This window comes from Mchenga conophoros, linkage group LG17, assembly GCF_057382185.1.
Source record: "Mchenga conophoros isolate Kocher_MC1m ecotype Shallow Benthic linkage group LG17, M_conophoros_male_GT1.1, whole genome shotgun sequence".
Classification (NCBI taxonomy): domain Eukaryota; kingdom Metazoa; phylum Chordata; class Actinopteri; order Cichliformes; family Cichlidae; genus Mchenga; species Mchenga conophoros.
Genome location: NC_140542.1, coordinates 36,801,904 through 36,820,626, shown reverse-complemented (window position 1 = coordinate 36,820,626; position 18,723 = coordinate 36,801,904). Strand labels below are relative to the sequence as shown.

General features: G+C 40.2%; 1 protein-coding gene across 1 annotated transcript in view; it reads left to right on the top strand.

Annotated features, from left to right (window-relative positions):
- Positions 1–18,723, top strand: part of LOC146555858 (copine-8) — a 104,557-nt gene that overhangs the window by 21,289 nt on the left and 64,545 nt on the right. Inside the window, exons 2-4 of the mRNA XM_085251261.1 lie at positions 11,928–11,968; positions 14,060–14,106; positions 16,374–16,477. Of these exons, the coding sequence (XP_085107387.1) occupies positions 11,928–11,968; positions 14,060–14,106; positions 16,374–16,477 (192 nt within the window). The remainder of the gene's footprint in view (positions 1–11,927; positions 11,969–14,059; positions 14,107–16,373; positions 16,478–18,723) is intronic.

The window sequence follows — 18,723 nt, the reverse complement described above, 5'->3', positions numbered from 1 at the left end:
AAAACGTGGGGTGAGATGATGGCATCATTTACAGAAAAAGAAAATCTTAGCCTCAGAGCTCCAGCTTGAGCCACCGCTGCGCCGCCGCTGCTCTCTGCACCTCCATGTTCTGTGGCTTTTAAACCCCTCTCCTCTTTTCACACTCTCCCTCTCAACTTTTCTCTCTTTCTCTGTGCCCGTGGTTAAGCCTGGACTGCAAATAGAGTCCAAACGACAGAAATAGAGCAGATTAAGACACAGTCTGAAACACACACACACACACACACAAAAGCTTCCGCTTGCTGCTTTCACAGTTTGGGACGGATAATTAGATGGATTGCTGTTTTTCTTTTTTTCTCAGTATGTAACTCTTTCACTCAACACCTGTGTTTTTCCCGGTGTAGTGCTCTCTCCTCTCCTCTCCTCTCCTCTCTCTGCCCTCATCGAGTGGGCTAAAAACCCAATTTATTTCTGTAACATTGGACAGGCTTGCAAGGTTCCCAAGGGGTTTTGCTGCTGCGTTGTAGAGGTAACACACTGTCCGGGACGCGGCCTCTGAATCCGGCACTAGGAATGTGTTTGTTCATTTAAAAATAGGAGGGGGGAGATGAAGAGGGGAAGTGGGAAAAGGACGGAGGGGTGGAAGAAAATAGATCAAAGGGAAGGGGAGGCTGAGACCCGAGAGTGGAGGTGAGAAAAACGAAGGTGGGGAAGGTGAGCGACACGCGTATCTCAGCACCGATGGCATCCCTCCGCTCGTTGAGTCGGGTGCAAAAACAACGCAATACAGCAACTGTCAGTCAACTCAGTCAAGTGGTCCCAATTGGCTCTCGGCAGTTGCCATGGTAACTGTCCCCACACTCCTGCTATCATGCAGCTTTCAACCAGCACCACCCCCGATGAGCAAATTCACAGGAGTGTGTCTCCAGTTTGTGTAGGTAGGAGACAAAGAGCAATAACCCCCCTCTGACCCCACATTGAAGCTTCATCATATAATTAGAGGGCTGTCACATTAGCTGGAGATGCTGCTTCACCCTCTCTCTCTGTGTCTGTCACAGTGACATACCTCTCCTCTCCCCCTGCCCTCCCCCGTGTTTTTTTTAAAAGTTATTCCTTTGTGTTTTTACATGCTTAGAGGGAGGCTGACGTGGGAAATGAGCATTAAAAAATAGTCTTTGCTATCCATCTGGTATATCGGATTTCCCCTTCCTGATGCAGTGACTGACAGCTGTCACAGGTGATGCATCAGAGGCAGGGCCGGGATGGCAGGGGACTGTACTGCTATCGTTTGCCCCCAGGAGGGAGGAGGCACGGTTCGACAGCAGTCTGGGATCAGCACTGTCATACCTGCCTGTGACTTTTGCTTGTGTTATGTGAGTTGTACTTTGAATCTGTGCAGCAGAGGGTTAGAGCATGAGACTAAAGTTGATGAAAAAAACAAACAAACTTTGTTTATATGATTCTTGTTGCATTTTAAGAAACTAAAGTAAACAGAACTGCTTGTTAAAAAGTCAATCTGGTCAAATGTTGTAAGTCGTGACAACATTGCTCCTCCATCAGTCATGTTCTTGCAAAGTAACCAGTCTGTGTGTAAGTCGTGACAGTCGTGACAACATTGCTCTGTGTAGAGTCTGACCAACCTATCGGTGAGCTGTTATTGAAAGGTATTAGCTATTTATTGATCTATCGGTACCTGGATTTGTCATGGCCTGATGAATGAAAAATGGAAAAGGACAGGTGGGATAAACACCCATGTGGGGGAATATTTTGCCATCCATAGAACTCACTGTTTATTTAAATCCAGGTTGAAGACTCACCTGTTCTCAGCTGCATTTGAATAAAGCACCAAATCCACACTTTAAGCTTAAATTTCAAAACTTACATTTAACTACTGATTTTATCTACTGTTCTGATTTTATCTGTTTTGATTTTATATACTGTTGTTTGTTTGTTTGTTTGTTTGTTTGTTTGTTAATTAGTTAGTTAGTTTATTTGCTTGTTTTATTCAATTTTAAATCATGCTTTTTATTTGTTCTTGTTTCTAATGTCTCTGTAAAGCACTTTGAATCACCTTGTTGTTGAATTGTGCTATACAAATAAACTTGCCTTGCCTTGCCTTGCCTTGCAAGCAGAGTCGGGCAGATGGTAATCCAACAAAATCCAGTCCACATAAAAATGTGGGGGAAATCTGTTTGTTTCATGTCTAAAAGAAAAATATATCATCCAAAATATTGTATTGTATTGTATTGTTAAATCAACAAATATTGATAATAGTATTAGTAGTAATAATAAAGTAATAGTAAATAGTAATAGTAATAGTAAAGTAACCAGTAAAGTAACCAGTCTGCACAGAGACTCTTCTGTAATGTTGCAAAAAAAGTAGAATATTGTAAATGTGATGTGTTTTTCTAACATAACAGAGACATAATTGAACTTACATTATGATGTCACATCATCAGTTTTATTTTAAACATAAGTGTAACATATTCACAATGTAAAGTTTTGTAAAGTTAATAATAATAATGCAAACATTAATCAGAGATCAATACATGATGTTACTAAGACGATGCCCCAAGAGATCACCATAAGGTAAATTTGCTGTATTTTTTTTTTTTTTAACTATTTAGTTAATCGCTTGGACCTTAAAATCTGCAGAGAATTGGTAAAAACTGGTGTTGTCTAGATACTTTGAAGCTCTGCAGTGTGAAGGTTAATGTTGTACACGGGCATATTTTAACCCAAACCACAATAGTTCCTAAATCAAACTAAGTAGTTTTGGTGCCTAAACTTAACTAGCTGGCTTGGAGTAGGTTGCTTAAATAATGAATGAGTTTTAATTAGTGCAGCGTCCCGGCTGCAGGAAATACATTAGAAAATTGAAGCTTCTCATTACTTCACTTCTAATCTAGTAATAAAAACCCCCCAAAACAAACCAGTGTTAAAGCGACATTATCTGTTAGCTAATCATTTTTGTTTTGTATTTAATAAGCATTTTTTTCCTGAGCAGATGTTACATGAACCATGAAAAATGACTCGCCTACGCTCATCGATTTTTAAACGTAACCTTGATCTTATACCAGTCGGGTCCTCAGTTCATCTGCTTTTCTGAAACCAGTTGTTTCAGCTTTTTTTTTTTTTTCCTTTCCTGTTAAGGAGAGCTTTCTTTTGATTGGCTGCCTGAACAGCCAGTGGGTGGGGCTTCCGTGCATAACAGGGATCTCTGCATTCACAAACGCATTAGCATAACATACATACATGTACAAAAAATAAGGAAAAGAAACAACAGCTGTAGTCATTTAACCAATTCTGAAGTTTTAAACGTTTTTGGTAAAAGGCAGAAATGTAGGCGTCCAACAACACAGTCATTAAACTGGGAGGATCTGTGGTCCTCTGCCTGTACTGGCCATCACCTCTACAAAGCCACAGAGGTGACTGCATGGAAAATGGCCTTTATCAGTTGAAAAGTAAATTTTACAGCTGAAATCTCGATTATTTTAGTAGGGCATGCAGGATTTATAATGCAGCAGTTCTTTTGAGGTAGCGAAAAGATTACTGTTATTTAATAACCGTATTTCCACAAAGAAAACCCCCCGAATGAACACATGTAGGAGTAACTAAGTTACCAAAGGGTTTAGCATTTCCTTCACTTAAACATTTGTGATTTGTTTTGTGATCTGGAATCAAGAAAATGAGTTCTCCATCACTGAGCAGCAGCAGAATGACTGGGAGCTAGAGCAGATGCCAAAGGTGGTGTTTGGGAAGAATGACACAGAGAGGAAGCTGTAAACATACCCAAAGTGGTAAGCCTCGGGGTACTTTATTGTAGAAATCAATATTTTGAGAGGGGAATGAGAGGTGCGCTTTTTTTGCCAGTGGTAGAATTTTATTCCTTTCTTCATAGTGTAGACTGCAAAATATTGCACAACATTTAAATTACAAAAATAAAAGCATCAAAATTCCAAATCGCTGCCACGAGATGAGCGTTTCTGGGAAACTCTGTGCTAAAAATACAAACACTATTTGAGTCTTTATTCCTGCAGACCTCTCTGTGACTCGGATGGCAGCTTTTCGCTTTCCGCTGTCTGCCTCTGGATAAAAAGAGAGAAGGAGCGAGAGGAAAAAGAGTGAGCCATGACTCATTCACATTATCCTCTGAAGTGGAAATCCTGACAACGTAATCACACATACGAAAACACACACACACACTCACAGAGTATATGCATGCAGGGGGAGCCCAGGAGCTCATTTGGAGTGCCACCATGTGTGATGTGCTTTGAGCAGCAGTCAGTCTGTAGAGCCTCAGATTCAACTCTTGAATATTCTATTCGGACATGTGCCCCTAACTACACCTCCATGCTGACACATTATTGCAGTGGTGAGAGTGTTTTATAGCATAAATGTGTGTGTTCATCATCTGATGTCTAGGTTTATTCGTAAAGTCACAATAAGACTTCTTAGAGGGTTGTTTTGCTTTACCTCGCCACACTTTTGCTTACAGCGAGAGGAGGCTGTGGCCGCACAGACTTATTTCGAAAGAAGGAGAGTTGATTCACCATTCACCATCACCGCCTGTGATTGTGACAGCAGACACGGGATGACATAGCTGTCACTGTGACTGTGGCTTGTTTCTGTTGTTATGATCTTGGCTGTGACACATTTGTTTTTAGTATGTGCAACACTGACTACATGCAGCACTTGTGGGTGCGTGTGCAGTAATGGTCATGCTGCTGCACTTTGAACCCTTGTGACCAGTCGGGAATACAGTTGTCAGGAAATGGTAACAGATAGAAGTAGAAACTGTAACTCCAGCTAAAGGTACCGTTACAGTGTGCCAATTTAAATGGTTAGTGATCACTAAATGCATCAGTTCTCTTCCTGTAGTTTCTGTTGAGTCTTTATGACAGTCACCAACACATCATGAATCAGAAGTAGTATGAATCTCTTTGCAAAAAATAACCAAGCATCAAACTACAAGGCTGGAAAATGGAACAACTGCAAAAGTGCCAGAAACTGCAGTTCCTCTAATGGCCACTTGAGGAGGGGTCCAAGAGCGAGCACCTCTGTAAGTAAAAATAAATGTTACAGCATTAAAAAGCATTTTTGCACCCCGGTGCCCTCAAGATAATGAAGCTGTCTAATAATGTGTACCTTAGTGCCAAAAACTGCAGATGTTCCAACAGCTGCTTGAGGCCCATCTCAGTCCACCTCTCAGAATCTGTAAAAATGTCCAGCTTAATATTAAACAGCATATTAATTGCCCCGTACAAAAACATGGGCAGTCTCCCTTCATAAAAAAATGTAGGTTGGGGAAATTCTTTTAAGTTCTCACCTGTGTGGAGTCGGTTAATCTTTAAAGTTAGGGGCACGACTGCTGCCGATTGCCGGTATGCCAAACAGGGGGCTGCAGCCAGTAGTTTAGTAGGCCTTGCGTTTCACACCTTTGGCTGTTACTGTGGTGCTGGTGCCTTTAAGAGCATTAAAATGCAATTAGCTGACAAATAGTAACACTCATTGAACTGGGATATTTAATATTGTAGCATTTTATTTATCTGTTACCGGGCACTACTTAGCAGGTATGCGTATCTGTTCCCCTGCAGGATTAAGAGATGTCGCTAGCTAACCTAGCTTGCTGGCGTTAGTGGATAACTTCACCTTCTTATCCAAATATGCTCAATGCTGGCTATGAAAAGATAATACTGTGTCACTCAGAGGACTGACAATGAGGCGTCAAAATGTGGAGTCAAAACTAATTGGCAGTGACCATTTTATATACAGTCTGTGGATCGAAGGCCAAAGTGTTGTGAGGTAGTGTAAACCTTACTAGCCTACTGCACAAAAATAAATGAAACTTGACCTTTCAGGGCTACCATAGTTACACGGTGAAAGTGGTTTGTTCCTTCTCTCCCTAGTTAAGTAAAGATTAGTTATAGTTTGACGGCTTAAGAAGCCATCTTGAATGAGCTAAATCAGAAAAAAGCGAGTGTTAAAGACTGTGCTAAATGAGCATGAGCAGCTCTGCTGTGAGGCCTCACAGTTACTTCAAAACGAATTGACAAAGGGCAAGGATATAATTGTCACCACCGTGTCCTTATTTATTTATTTGTTTTGTTTGTCTGTTATTTTCTTTTGTTTGTAAGGATATTTATTTCCCGGTGTTCCCTGTGCTTCTCTCTGTTTACCTAAGGGTTCAGAAAACGGATGCACTGCTTGTTTAAAAAAAGAAGTGTGTGCTAATCCTCAAATGAGCTCATTCATTTATCAAATAAATGAGTTGTGCTTGCAGTGGTATAATCAGTGTAATACATGAGCTCAGAAAGGGCAAAGCTGAGTTAGTTGCTTTGTTACGTGATTAAGGGGATTTAGAAATAAAAGACTAAGAAAAAAACTATAAAATAACCATAAAATATATCAATACTAAGGCAGAATGGATGCTTGTTTTCATGTTGATTATACTAAATTCTGACCCTACCATGCAAATGTCACAGCAATTGAGAAATTGAGACACATCAAACCAGGCAATAATTCCTCAGTTCTTACCTGACACAAGTAGCATTCTTCTCCTCGTCTCCTCATGAGCTTCAAGGTTTAGTATGTTGTGTGAGGTGCTCTTCTGCGTGCTGTGGTTGTAATGAATGCTTTTGAGTTACTGTTGGAAGCACTCTGACCTCTGACATCAACGAGTATTTTCTTCGAGAAAACTGACGCTCACTTGATATTTTCTTTTTATCGGACCCTTCTCTGTAAACCCTAGACGTAGTGCTGGGCGATATGGAAAAAATATTTATCACGATATGAATTATTTTATATCACGATGACGATATATATCACGATATACCACCTGACCCGTGGTCATCTGGAAAGTACGCAGTCTGTAAACAGCGAGCGCAGAGGGTGCAGTCTTTGTTAATGACATGGATGGTTACGCTCATGTAGGGCTGCGTATCTCTGCTCGTCCATAGGTCAGTCGTCAAGGCATAATGCACGACACTGCAAACATCCGTCTCTACTTTGGCCCGGCATGCGTCATATAAGCGAGGCAACTCGACTTATAAGGACTTTGATGAGGTCACGAAAGCTGTCCTTCTCAACTACATAAACAGGGGCCATGCCTTTACAAATGTAACACGAGACGGCTCCTGTGATTTGTTTATGGCGCTGGGACGTTTTCTTATAAGGGCCTTGTGTGAAAGACTGCTGTATCTTTGGCTAGCTATAGTTTTTCTTTTCCCAACTTGCTCCTGTCGTTCCACAACTTGGTTTAGCTCGGATTTTCTGGATTCTTGAGCATTCTTTTTCGTGGACCTTCTGTAGGTGATAGGAGAGATTTGTTGTGTTGCCATCGGGTGCAGGAATAGTTTTATAGTATAGCTTGCAAATGGGCATCTTCTGCTCCGTGTTGGTGCTGTTGAACCCAAAATGTAACCAAATCACAGATGTACCCCCTCTTTAAAATTAGGTTAGAAATGATAGAAATGATAGAAGACAAATGGCACAATAGACACTTTTCTATCATCGACACGATATATATTGTCATCTCGCCCAGCACTACCTAGACGTGTTTGTTTAGGAAAATCCCAGCGGTTTGTCAAATCCTGAGAGTAGCTGGAGCTGTTTGGCACCAGCAGTCACTGCACATTTAAAGTATGGCTGTTCGATATAACGATATGTATCGGATGACTATATGAAAACGTCTATCGTTTTATATTACGCTATCGTTTGTTTTGTGGTGTCGCAAAATAAACCGTTTACAGCAATATTTTTTTCATTGTTTTGATGGTCACTGTATTAGCTATATTTATTTCTTAAACTTCTTTCTTTCTCTTATATTTAAAATAACCAAACTACTGATGGATAAGCGACTGTTTTTACAACGACGGTAAACTCTGCTCCGCCGTCCGCTTGTTTATTTTCCACATAAACCTTTCACAATAAAGCGGAAGACCCTGTTGAGATTTTTCAAAATAAACTGAAACGATGACAAACAGAAAGACCAGTCAAAACAAATTGAGGACCTTATTTCTAAACGAGGGGCTACCTCTGTAGCATGGGCATGCTTTGGTTATGAAAAGTCTGACACGGATCACCTATGCAAGAGTCACGTAAAAGAGTATGGAGAGAGTTTACTAATGAGAAGCAAAAAAGAGCTGTCAGGTGCTCCAAATAAAGCTTAGATTCAAACGTTAGAACAGGCTTTTCCCCGCAGCACGCCGTGTAATAAATACTCACAAAGAAAACGGTAGCCGTTACAAGTTATGCCTAAAAATGTATAGTTTCATGCATTGGTCAAAACACTCGACTCCAGGTACACGACGCCAGCTGAAAACACTTCAAACAAGTCGAGTTGCCCGAGATTCACAGAATTTACAGAAAATGTTACATTTTTTAATATATATTGTTGTCAGGACGATAAATGTCTTCTATCGGGATATGAGATTTTGGTCATATTGCACAGCCCTAATTTAAAGTCACTTAAATCACCCTGTTTCTCCATTGTCATGCTGAGTTTGAACTTAGGTTGATCAGATATTTGCATTAATGGGCACTTAAACAGTGTCCATTTAGTTTTTTACTTGCAGTTCATCCAATTTATTTGCTTTAAAATCTTTGGAAATAAATGTACTTGGATTTTATTTACTGTCGACAACACAAACAGGCCTGAGGAGAATTTATATTGCTGCACTATTTGACATTTCCTCCAAAATTAATCAATGTTGGATTGATTTATAGATTACAGTGCATGTTGCATGTTTTCATTATAACTAAATAGGAGTGAGTTATTCATGTGAAGCCCAGTAAAACACAGAACAACTGCACTTTTTAGTTTGCTTGTTTCAGTTAAAAACATAACGTTTTTTCATTGCTGTCTTCTAAAATCAGACAATTTCTAAGGTTTTTAAGCAACAGCACCTACCAGCTAGATCAAAACAGTAATGCTTATTTAGTTATTTACTTTATTGTAAAAGGCACTATGACCAATACACTTGTTGTGTCATTTGACAGTACAGTCTCATTTTTATCATTCTCAATTTTATGTGCTGACTGATGCAGTTAAAAGCAGCCCAATTAAAATCCATTAAACTGACACTTTAGTTTTCAATCAGCAAGAATACTTTCAGTGATCTAAGAAGAATTCAAAGCACACAATTCATTAGCAAAAATAATTTTTCTGACATGTGAGATCTAGTAATGTTGGTTAGCCTAATTAGTGCAGCTCAGCTGACAAACTAGATTTAGGCTGGTGTCTAGGCATGTATCGACAAAGATGCCGCCAAATAGCAGATTTTGTGTTGCTGAAAATATCCCGTGTTGAATGGTGGCATTTGTGGAGACATAAAAATATCTGACTCAGGTTTTTATATCTTTTTGTAATAGACAGACGTGCTGATCAGAGACACAGAGTTTGTGTTCACCTGTAACAGACCACAGAATATTTTCTTGTTATGTTAATCATTGTAACTGGAGGTGTTTTGTACCTTGGATTATGGGTGGACTTGTTCCCGCCCTGTAAACATCTCAGCTGGATTGTTGTGGTCGTGTAGAAATGGTCACTGAGGCCGGTGTAGTCACACCATGGACAGACAACAAAACAAGCAATTAGACATATAAATGATTTGTGTGTCTGTGGATTATGGGAGGAAACTCAAACAGAAATCTGACCTGAAACCTTTAATTTGACATACTCGAGTTCAAATAACCGCGTCAGAGTGACAACAAATCATTATGTGTGCTGCATTTGCAGTAAATGCTCTGACATAAGTGAGGCTACAATTTTCAAATGAGCGACAGAGTGAGCTGAGAAGCAAACAAGCAGGAAGGACCGCCGGGATACCAAGAGGTTGGGTTTTTTTGCTTTTAGAGCAAATGCAAGAGTGAGACAGAGAGAAACATGTCATAGATTGTGTTGATAGGTTCACATGAAAGAAAGACAGAGAGGAAGTAAGTACAGAAACAGAGAGAGAAGTGAGCTGAAAGAAACAAAACTGTGACAGCAACACTGGTACTGGAAAGCAGCTCGAAGCCTTGATACTCTTAAGCCGTCGATGGTTTCAGGGCTTTGTCTTAGAACCTTTAAAAGTCTGCCACAAGCCCTGGGATTGAAAGGATGATGGGAAACATTATCCATATCTTTCATGCCCTTTGTGCAGCCGGGGCATGTCACATGGATTAGAGTGATTGGGAAGAAGATTTCTATTCATGCAGAGCTCTGTTCAGGCTGATTTCACCAAAGTGACAAGTTAGTGATCCTGTTAGTGTTCTGCTCTCTGATCTCTTCTTCTCTCCTCTCCAGGTGTGACTATCCTCAGCATCCTCGATCTTATTATTGAGAAATCAGAAGTAATCATAAGCTGTCATGCTGTTTTTATATCATCTCAGCTTTTTTCTTTGTTGGAGGGGGGGAAGCATAAATTCTTCATGGTTGTATTAATGCCCATCTTGGCTGAAACACAAGTTTGGAGGGCTGCACACTACAATGAGTCATCACTGAGAAGATTAGCTCAAACTTGGTGTTTTTGAAGCAAGGAGTGAAGCACCATGAAGACTGAATTCCCATTAAAAGTTTGAACTTCTATTATTAGTTGTATAAACTAGCGGTTGTGTTGTTATTGTGAATTTATTCTCTAAATGTTGATGTAACCATCAAAAGGTTTTCAGGTATTTGACGTGGAGGATAATAATACGTGCATGTTTTTTTGGGAAGACTTAGTACAGTTTCACTAGCCACACCCAGGCCTGATTACTGCCAGAGCTAGCAAATTAAGAAATCACTTAAATAAAGTGTTGCGACTCCCAGAGAACCATGGAGACAGCCATTATCCTCAAAGGAAGAAAATCTGGAAGAGTCGTGAAGCTTTCGAGGATCGGCCAGCCTAGAGTACCAAAATTACTCCAAGAGTGCAGGTACAACAACTTATCCAGGAAGTCACAGAAGAACCCAGAACAATATTTAAAGATTTGCAGGCCTCAGTTGTCTCAGTTAAGGTCAGAGTTCATGATTCAACAATAAGCAAGAGACTTGACCATGGGAGTAAAAACCACTGTGGACCAAAGAGAACATAAAGGCTCGCCTCACATCTGACAAGAAAAAATGTTGATCCTGAAGACTTTTTGAAAAATGTGGAGTCAGTTTGTGGATCGATGAGAATAAGTTGAACTTTTTGGAAGGTTTGTATCTTGTTAAATCTGACATGAAACTAACACAGCATTTCATACAAAGTACATCAAAGCATCGGTCAAACATGGTGGTGGTAGTGTGATGATCTGGGGCTGCTTGGCTGCTTCAGGACGACTTGCAGAAAATCCTGAAGGAGTATGGCCGATCATCAGTTCATGCTCTGAAGCTCATGCGCACTTGGGTTATGCAGCGGGGACAATGATCCAAAGCAGACCAGCAGATCCTCTCAATGTCTCAAAAAGCAAAACGAAGACTTGATCCGATTGAGATGCTTTGGTATAACCATAAACAGGCCATTCATGCTCAGGAACCCTCCCGTGTGGCTGAATTAAAACAATTCTGCAAAGAAGAGTGGTTCAAAATTTCTCCAAAGCTAAGCAAAAGACTCATTGCCAGTTACTGCAAACGGCTGATTGCAGTTCTTGTTATTAGGTTTAGGGAGCAGTTACTTTTCCTCACAGTGCAAAGTAGCTTTGGATATTGTTTTCCCTTAACAAATAAAATCATCATTCAAAAGCTGCATTTTGTAATTACTCGGGTTATCTTTGTCTGTACTGTATATGTTAACTGTGAATATAAGCAGCATGGTGTCTAATGTGGTTACACAGCACTTTGGATGTTATATTTTTTGTACTCCTGCACCTCATCAGGACGCTTCGCAGGTTTACTGTAAACACAATGTGAAGCCGGGAACATAAATAGTCAGTGTGTTAGCGTGGATTCATTTTCCAAGGCAACTGTGTTTCTAATTATTTTCCATATTGTGTCTCCACAGAAACCTGCTGGATAGGGACACCTTCTCCAAATCAGACCCAAGTAAGACGACATCTCTCTATCGCTCACTAAGACCACGTTTTAGTTAGTTTTATATTTTTCACTGCGTCAGTGAAATATAAAGAGGAAACAAAGGGGATTCCTTGATGATTTCCATGATGTGTCTGTAAACTTTTCATTTGATTTGCATAAAGAAAGGAAACAAAAAGAACAGTGTTAGGAATACATGAGAAAAAACTTGGGAAAAATAAGGGCTATGGGAGCGCTGTAAGGAAATGAAATAAGCAATTAATTTGGAGATGAACGAAGCGCATTTCTTTTGCTGTGACTCAATCTGTGTTTGAGTATTTTCTCACTAAATATGTTGTCTTGGCTTGAGGCACGGCTGACTAATACACAAAGCCTGAGAGCTTGAAAGCTTCTCCCTATAGATTCACAGAATGGGCGGCAATTCTCACGCTCCTCTTCCCACAGCTAAAATAAATGTAATAACACTGTCAGGGCTACTGCATAAAGTTGAAGGAGGGCTTCAGCGCTGGCTTGACAAATGTGTCTGCAGACAGTTTAAGCAGGGACTGCATAAAAAAGTACTTGAATATCTTGTTTCTTTTTAAGAAGGCACAGCATATTTACTTCAAGCAGCCATACTTCAGTGACACCTTGCCTGCTGTCCAATATGAAAACTAAGCTCACGCCAAGAAAATATTGATATTCCATTGTTTAGTTATTCTTAATGCTACAAAGAGGACTATCTAGGGATACACCAATCCAAATTTTTACAGTTCTGCAGTACCGACCTGATGCCAGTGTTACACGCATAAGCTGGAAGTTTGACGCTGAAATGTTGCTTTTCTAGTTTTCAAAATAAAATGCAGCAAGAAAATATTTGTTTAAATTACTAGAGATGAAAAAATTCAAAAATTAAAAGACATTTATTCACATTATTTGTTTGCATGAGTCACATGAGGAGTGTGCATGTATGGGTGCGTGTGCATTGGGAGTGAGGGTAGGGTGAGATCGATTTCTCCCTAAAATGAAACAGCGATTGTTGTCATATCATAAAAATAAGATATTGCGATGACTATTGTAATGAACCACTAATACACACACACGTAGTCAGCAAGCAAAACAGAGCATGTCAGCACATTCCCACGTGCATGGATGAAAAATGACTCAAGGTGATGGGGATGGCAGTGATGAGTACAGTGATGAAGATGACAGTGATTAGGAGCAGGAAGCATGGGCATTAACCATAAATTTAGTACTGCTTTTATGCTGAGTAGCTCCTGTGATTATGCTGAGCTCACTGACTTTAGCCCCCTGATATGAAGCAGCCTGACAGGAGGAAGGAGCAAGGAGGTGAAGGAGAGCGGGAAAACAGGATGTCAAAGTTCCTGAAAACTGAACGATACCTTGGATATGTCACTCGGTGGTAAAAAAAAAATACCTAAAAAATCGAAAGAGCAGTGATCTATACAGGCAAACGAAGTTTAAATCTCTCTGTTCCCTCCAAAAGTATCCCCAGTGTTTGTCTGTCAGACGCAAAATCAACATTTTATGTGTCTGCGTGGGTGTTTGGATGTGTACATATCCTCATCAAAGAACATCAAAGGCCTTGAGGAATGAAGTATACGATGAGCGAGCTGCGTAATTTGCTTTTTAGAGAACTCTCTTGTTTTGAGAAATTGCATAATCACCCGAAATGATGTCTTTCACAATCTGAAGCCGGCGAATATAATGCACATATTCGTGACTCGTGAATGACACTATTAGACGCTTTGATGTTTTTCTTTGTTTAATATATATTTCTAATTCAAGCATTTATGGCTTATCAGTCATATTCTAATGGATCCATGAAATACCATGACATTTGATTTGTTTTTTGATTTTATTTGCTTGCTGTCTTATGAAGTAAGGCTCTCCTATTCATCCGTTAGTCAGCCAACCTGTCAGATAGTTAAAAGCTGGTTGTAAATACCAATATAATAATATTTATTTAGACTGCTTGCCCGTTTCTTATATATTATACATGATTATAAAGTAGACACTGACTAAAATGGCTGGGCAGTTGCTAAGTGAGTGTTAGTAAGGAGTTAATGATTAAAACTACTGTTTATGTGCCTCTTTTTACAGTATGTGTACTCTACACACAAGCCATGGGCAACAGGGAGTGGAGAGAGGTGAGTGTGTGCAAACCGGGTTTGAAACATTTCCTTCCATTTTATTAAACTTCTGTCCACTTCACTGCTGTCTTTCCATGTACACACTATGGAGAAAACCGAGTTCTTTTTGCATAGTTGCTAGAAATTGGCTGAAATTGGTCAAGTCATGTCAGAAACAGTGAGAAAGATTATTCATTAGTCTTTCCAGGAATGGATGCCCCAACAATTTCACCACAAGGCCAGTCATGTAATGCTCTGACATCTCAGACTCCACAGCGCTCGGTTAAATTTCATAACAATAAAAGTTACTTTTATCTGTTCCTTTATCACAAGGGGTCACCTTAGCAGGTAGCTCTGTCTGTACACCGGGTGCCCTTCCTAGCACAACCCCTAAAGGAGAATTGCTACTCTGGTTTTAATTAAACCAGCAACCTTTTGCTTATCAAGCAAATGTGCAAACCACTGCTTGCTTTGCAGCCACACGGCATGGGCTCCTTGCAGTCAGCAAGCCAACCATGAACTCTGTACACCAAAGTATTCCACAGTCAGATGTGCAACCATCTGACAGCTAAAGCAACAGGACAGTGATTCCAAGCAACGACGGTAAATCCAGAACAGAATTGCTGAAATAGATAAGAATCAGGGTGTTGCACTGAAAGCCTTGCATTAGCAGATACCCACAAACCTCAGTGATCTTAGGCGATGTTTTAAAGAAGAGTGGACCAAAGTTCCTCCATAACGATAAGAGACTGATAAAGTCAGAAAATTGTTATCTAAAGTTATCGCTGCTAAACGTGTTTATACAAGCTATCACATAACACGGTGTTTTTCACGCACAGCTTCTACATTTCAGTTTTGTTTCTGTTAAATAAATGACGATACTCTATAATCTGCCACGCGTTGTTGTTCATCTGAGGATGTTAAACTAAACCAAATCCTTTTTTGTCATATCCTGAGTCATAAAACCTTGGCATTGAAAAAGGGTTTGCTTTCTTTTTCACAAATATCAGCCTGTTGGTAACACTTTAATTAAGTCAAAGGGTCACGATGAATCATCTGCACAAAATTTCATTTCCAGTAGCAGGTGAGATTTTTCAATTTGGACTCAAGTGGTGGCTGGGCCTACGTACGTTACCTATGCCAAAAAAACTAAAACACACCTCAATATAAAAAGACTAGCTCTATTAAAACCATTCTTATATACACAGTGTTTAAGGTTTGGTTACTTTCAGCTGTGGTTTACAAGTTAGAAAGGTGACATTTAACACTTGTTTGGTGTACGCACCCTAGCCTCTACTACTATATTAGTGCAGTATATATTTCGGCAAGACCAACAGACAAAAGAAGTAAAATAATGTCCTGTAAGTATTTTTAAATACTAAGTAGCTACGGGATATTGTCGAGGAAAGTAGAAAATATTAAAGTGTTGTATACACTCTAAATACAGCTCACAGTACTTTATAAAATGTTTATGACATGGATGCAATACCAAAGTGTTGCATAATACACAAAGTGCAACAATACAACTGTTTTCAATCCGGCGTTTGTGGGATTTGAGGCATGTTATGTTAGTGATTCAGTGAGGGAAGAGATTCAATGTGCAAATGTAGTTTCCTTGATTAGGCCTAGGCTAATGACGCTGTGAGATTTAATTGCCTGCTTTTGTACAGTTCAGGTATCTGGAAATGACGCGAAGATTTACAGTGTAAACTGAAAGGCTTGTGATGTAGTAGTGCTCGAGAGTTAGTAGAAATAACCAACAGCCACCACTTTATTAAGAGAACGCATGCACGTTTCATTACGATCGAGCCGCCATCAACAATACGTTTTACAGTAAATATTCATGAATGCAAATCAGGGGGCAATTCTTTCAGCACCAATCATTCGCAGTTATTCATAGATCCGAGTAGCCCGTCATCTCCATCCATTATTAACCGGCTGAGTTAAATGCCAAATCGGAACCCAACTGACCCCATTTGACTTGATACTTCAGCTGCGGTGCATTCATTACACTAAAGCTGTACATAATCTTCTGTAACAAGCCTCTCGCCTAATGTGTCTCCTGAGGAAAAACCTGCAGGTGGATACAATATTTACACGAGTCACTGCAGCGTCATAAAGTGCTGGTAAAAGCTGTGATTTGGGAAAGGTTAGAGCTTTTAAGCGTGGCGAGTTGCAGAAATGTATACTCACATATTATAGATTGTAAACTTGTAGACTGTAAAAAGTTGAATGATTTCCAAACTGTTTGTCTCCTAATCTTTGTTTTTCTTTTTTTTGTCTAGTTTGGCAGAACAGAGGTGATTGACAACACGCTAAACCCAGACTTTGTTCGGAAATTCATTCTGGACTACTTCTTTGAGGAGCGACAGAACCTCCGGTTTGACCTGTAAGTAACATGTACAAGTGCGTGTGTGTGTTTCTGCATCACTGTGACATGACTAGTTCCTAAACTTGCATTTAAGACTCTGGATATAGATGATGTTATAGTTCACTGAATATCGGTTTGGCTTTCATGAAAGCTTTGAGAGGTATTGAAATGAAAAATTCTAAGTGGTAAATGTGGCTGTTTTTACCATAGTCACAAAGATGATTGTTATTTCCATCTCTATGGTTCTGAGGCTTCTCCATGCTTAAGCAAAGAAAGTAGGAGGTCGGAGCAGCAGCAACACCTCCTGTGAAAGGTGGGTGGGTGTTGCACCAGAAGCCTCCTTGTGATTGCTTTGGTTCCTAGCAGATTACCACGGTTGCCCATAGTTTGCAGTCTTTATATACTGTATCTAATGCATGGATTTAGACTGTCTTGTCTCATATATTACTAGTACACAGCTCTGATTCTCTTCTGCTGGTGATGTCCTGATGACTGAGTCATGTGCTATGAGCACAGCTGTCTCATACTTCTTTCCATGGAGGCAAAAGATTCTATCTGTAGGGTCTTAGATTAGGTGAGGGGATTCTCCATCTCATGTGGCTCTCAGGTCACATTTGTTACTGAATTATGGGGCTTTCAGTGGCTTTATTATTTATATTCTAATCTATAAAGCAGGGAGCCATGGCGACAGCACCATCGGGATCTCAAAGTTCTCCCGTGAAGAGGAGCTAGTGTGTCTGCGTCGATGTTAGTCGATTCATGATAGATAGCAAAACGAGGGAAAGAACAAGGTAGACACACACAAAGACGTCAAATGTGACTTTGTAACCCAAACAAATGTGGTCTCTATTTCATATCTGCTCTTGACTAAGACTGCACGTTAAGCCAGGAGTAATGTGTTGAGCTCATATGTACAGGAGGTGTGTCGCAGGGTCTTGTGGTGGAGAGACAAAACCCAAATTGATGCGTGCAATTTGTGTGTGCATTGCCACATGCGTGACCATGGTGACAATGTGCGTGTCTGGGTGCATGTGTTTGTGAGTTTGTGTGAAGTTTAGCAGGTAGCCATAACAACCAGGGTTTCTGGGGGATGGCGGCTGCTCCACTTGTGTTCCACACCATGTTACAGCCCGGTGTACATTTTCACATGTACACAAACAAGTTACTTTCTGTGTTTTACCGACTTTGTGGGGCTCAGTTATTGAACTGTTATTTGCTTATGAGTGTTGTAGTATTTCAGATGAAATGAAGATGAGCTGAATGATGGGAGAGACTCCGATGTTTACCGCTTATGTCACTGCAACCGAAGCTTCTTAAGCAAATGATCTTTAAGCTAAATTTATGCCCTATTGGCTCTATGTGGACGTTTTTAGTGGCTTCCCCGCCTGTCTTCTGTTGCTCTCTTACATTAGAGGTGTGCAGGTTTTGGATTAGCACTTATCATTGTATTTGCAATATCAGGTGAGCAAGTTTAAATCTATTGGAAGAATGACATCTCATAGAAAGATGGGGACATGTAAGGACATCTGTGTGTTTGCGTGTTGCGTCTATGTCTGCTCATTGGTTATGTGATTATAAATGAATGAATGCATAACTCTGTGTCTCTTGAGTGGTTTTCTGAATGGAACTGGACATCTGAGGGAAAAAACAAACAGGCTTTTTGTGGGTCTGTGAGTAGGTTATGTGCCATTTTCAGTAACATTCAGCGTGTGCATCCGTGTGTGAGACTCCTATGTGTGGCGCTTTTGGTGAATGTGTCTATCATAGACTGCATATAAAAGATAGCCACCGTGATGGCTCCCATTGAGTGAAAGTCATGCCTTGAAGTCTCGAGGGTCTTCACTGTCGCCGCCTTGATGTGATTTGGTTTTGGTCTGAGGGACACTGCAGTCTTACACCAAGAAACAATCTTTGGGAACAAAGAAATTTGAGTAATGTGAAATCTTTTCCCAAAAAGCCTTTTATATAATGAGACGTTCCAACTACAGAAGTTGACCTCAGCTGGCCATTAGAAATAGTACAGGTTTAAACCTCAAAAGCTACAGTGTCTACAGTATCCGGATGTGTGCGTGCAGCCTTGCTGCTTCTCTCATCAACGACTGTATGTCGCTGGTCCTGCTGGCCTGCAAAGGGTAACGCTGTCTGAGATGATACCAGATTGAAGAATGTTTACTCCCTCAGGCTTATGGCAGTGAGATCTCTATGAAAACAAAACAGTTACGGAGCAGAGGTTATGAAATACTACAGTATGTCCTCTCACTATG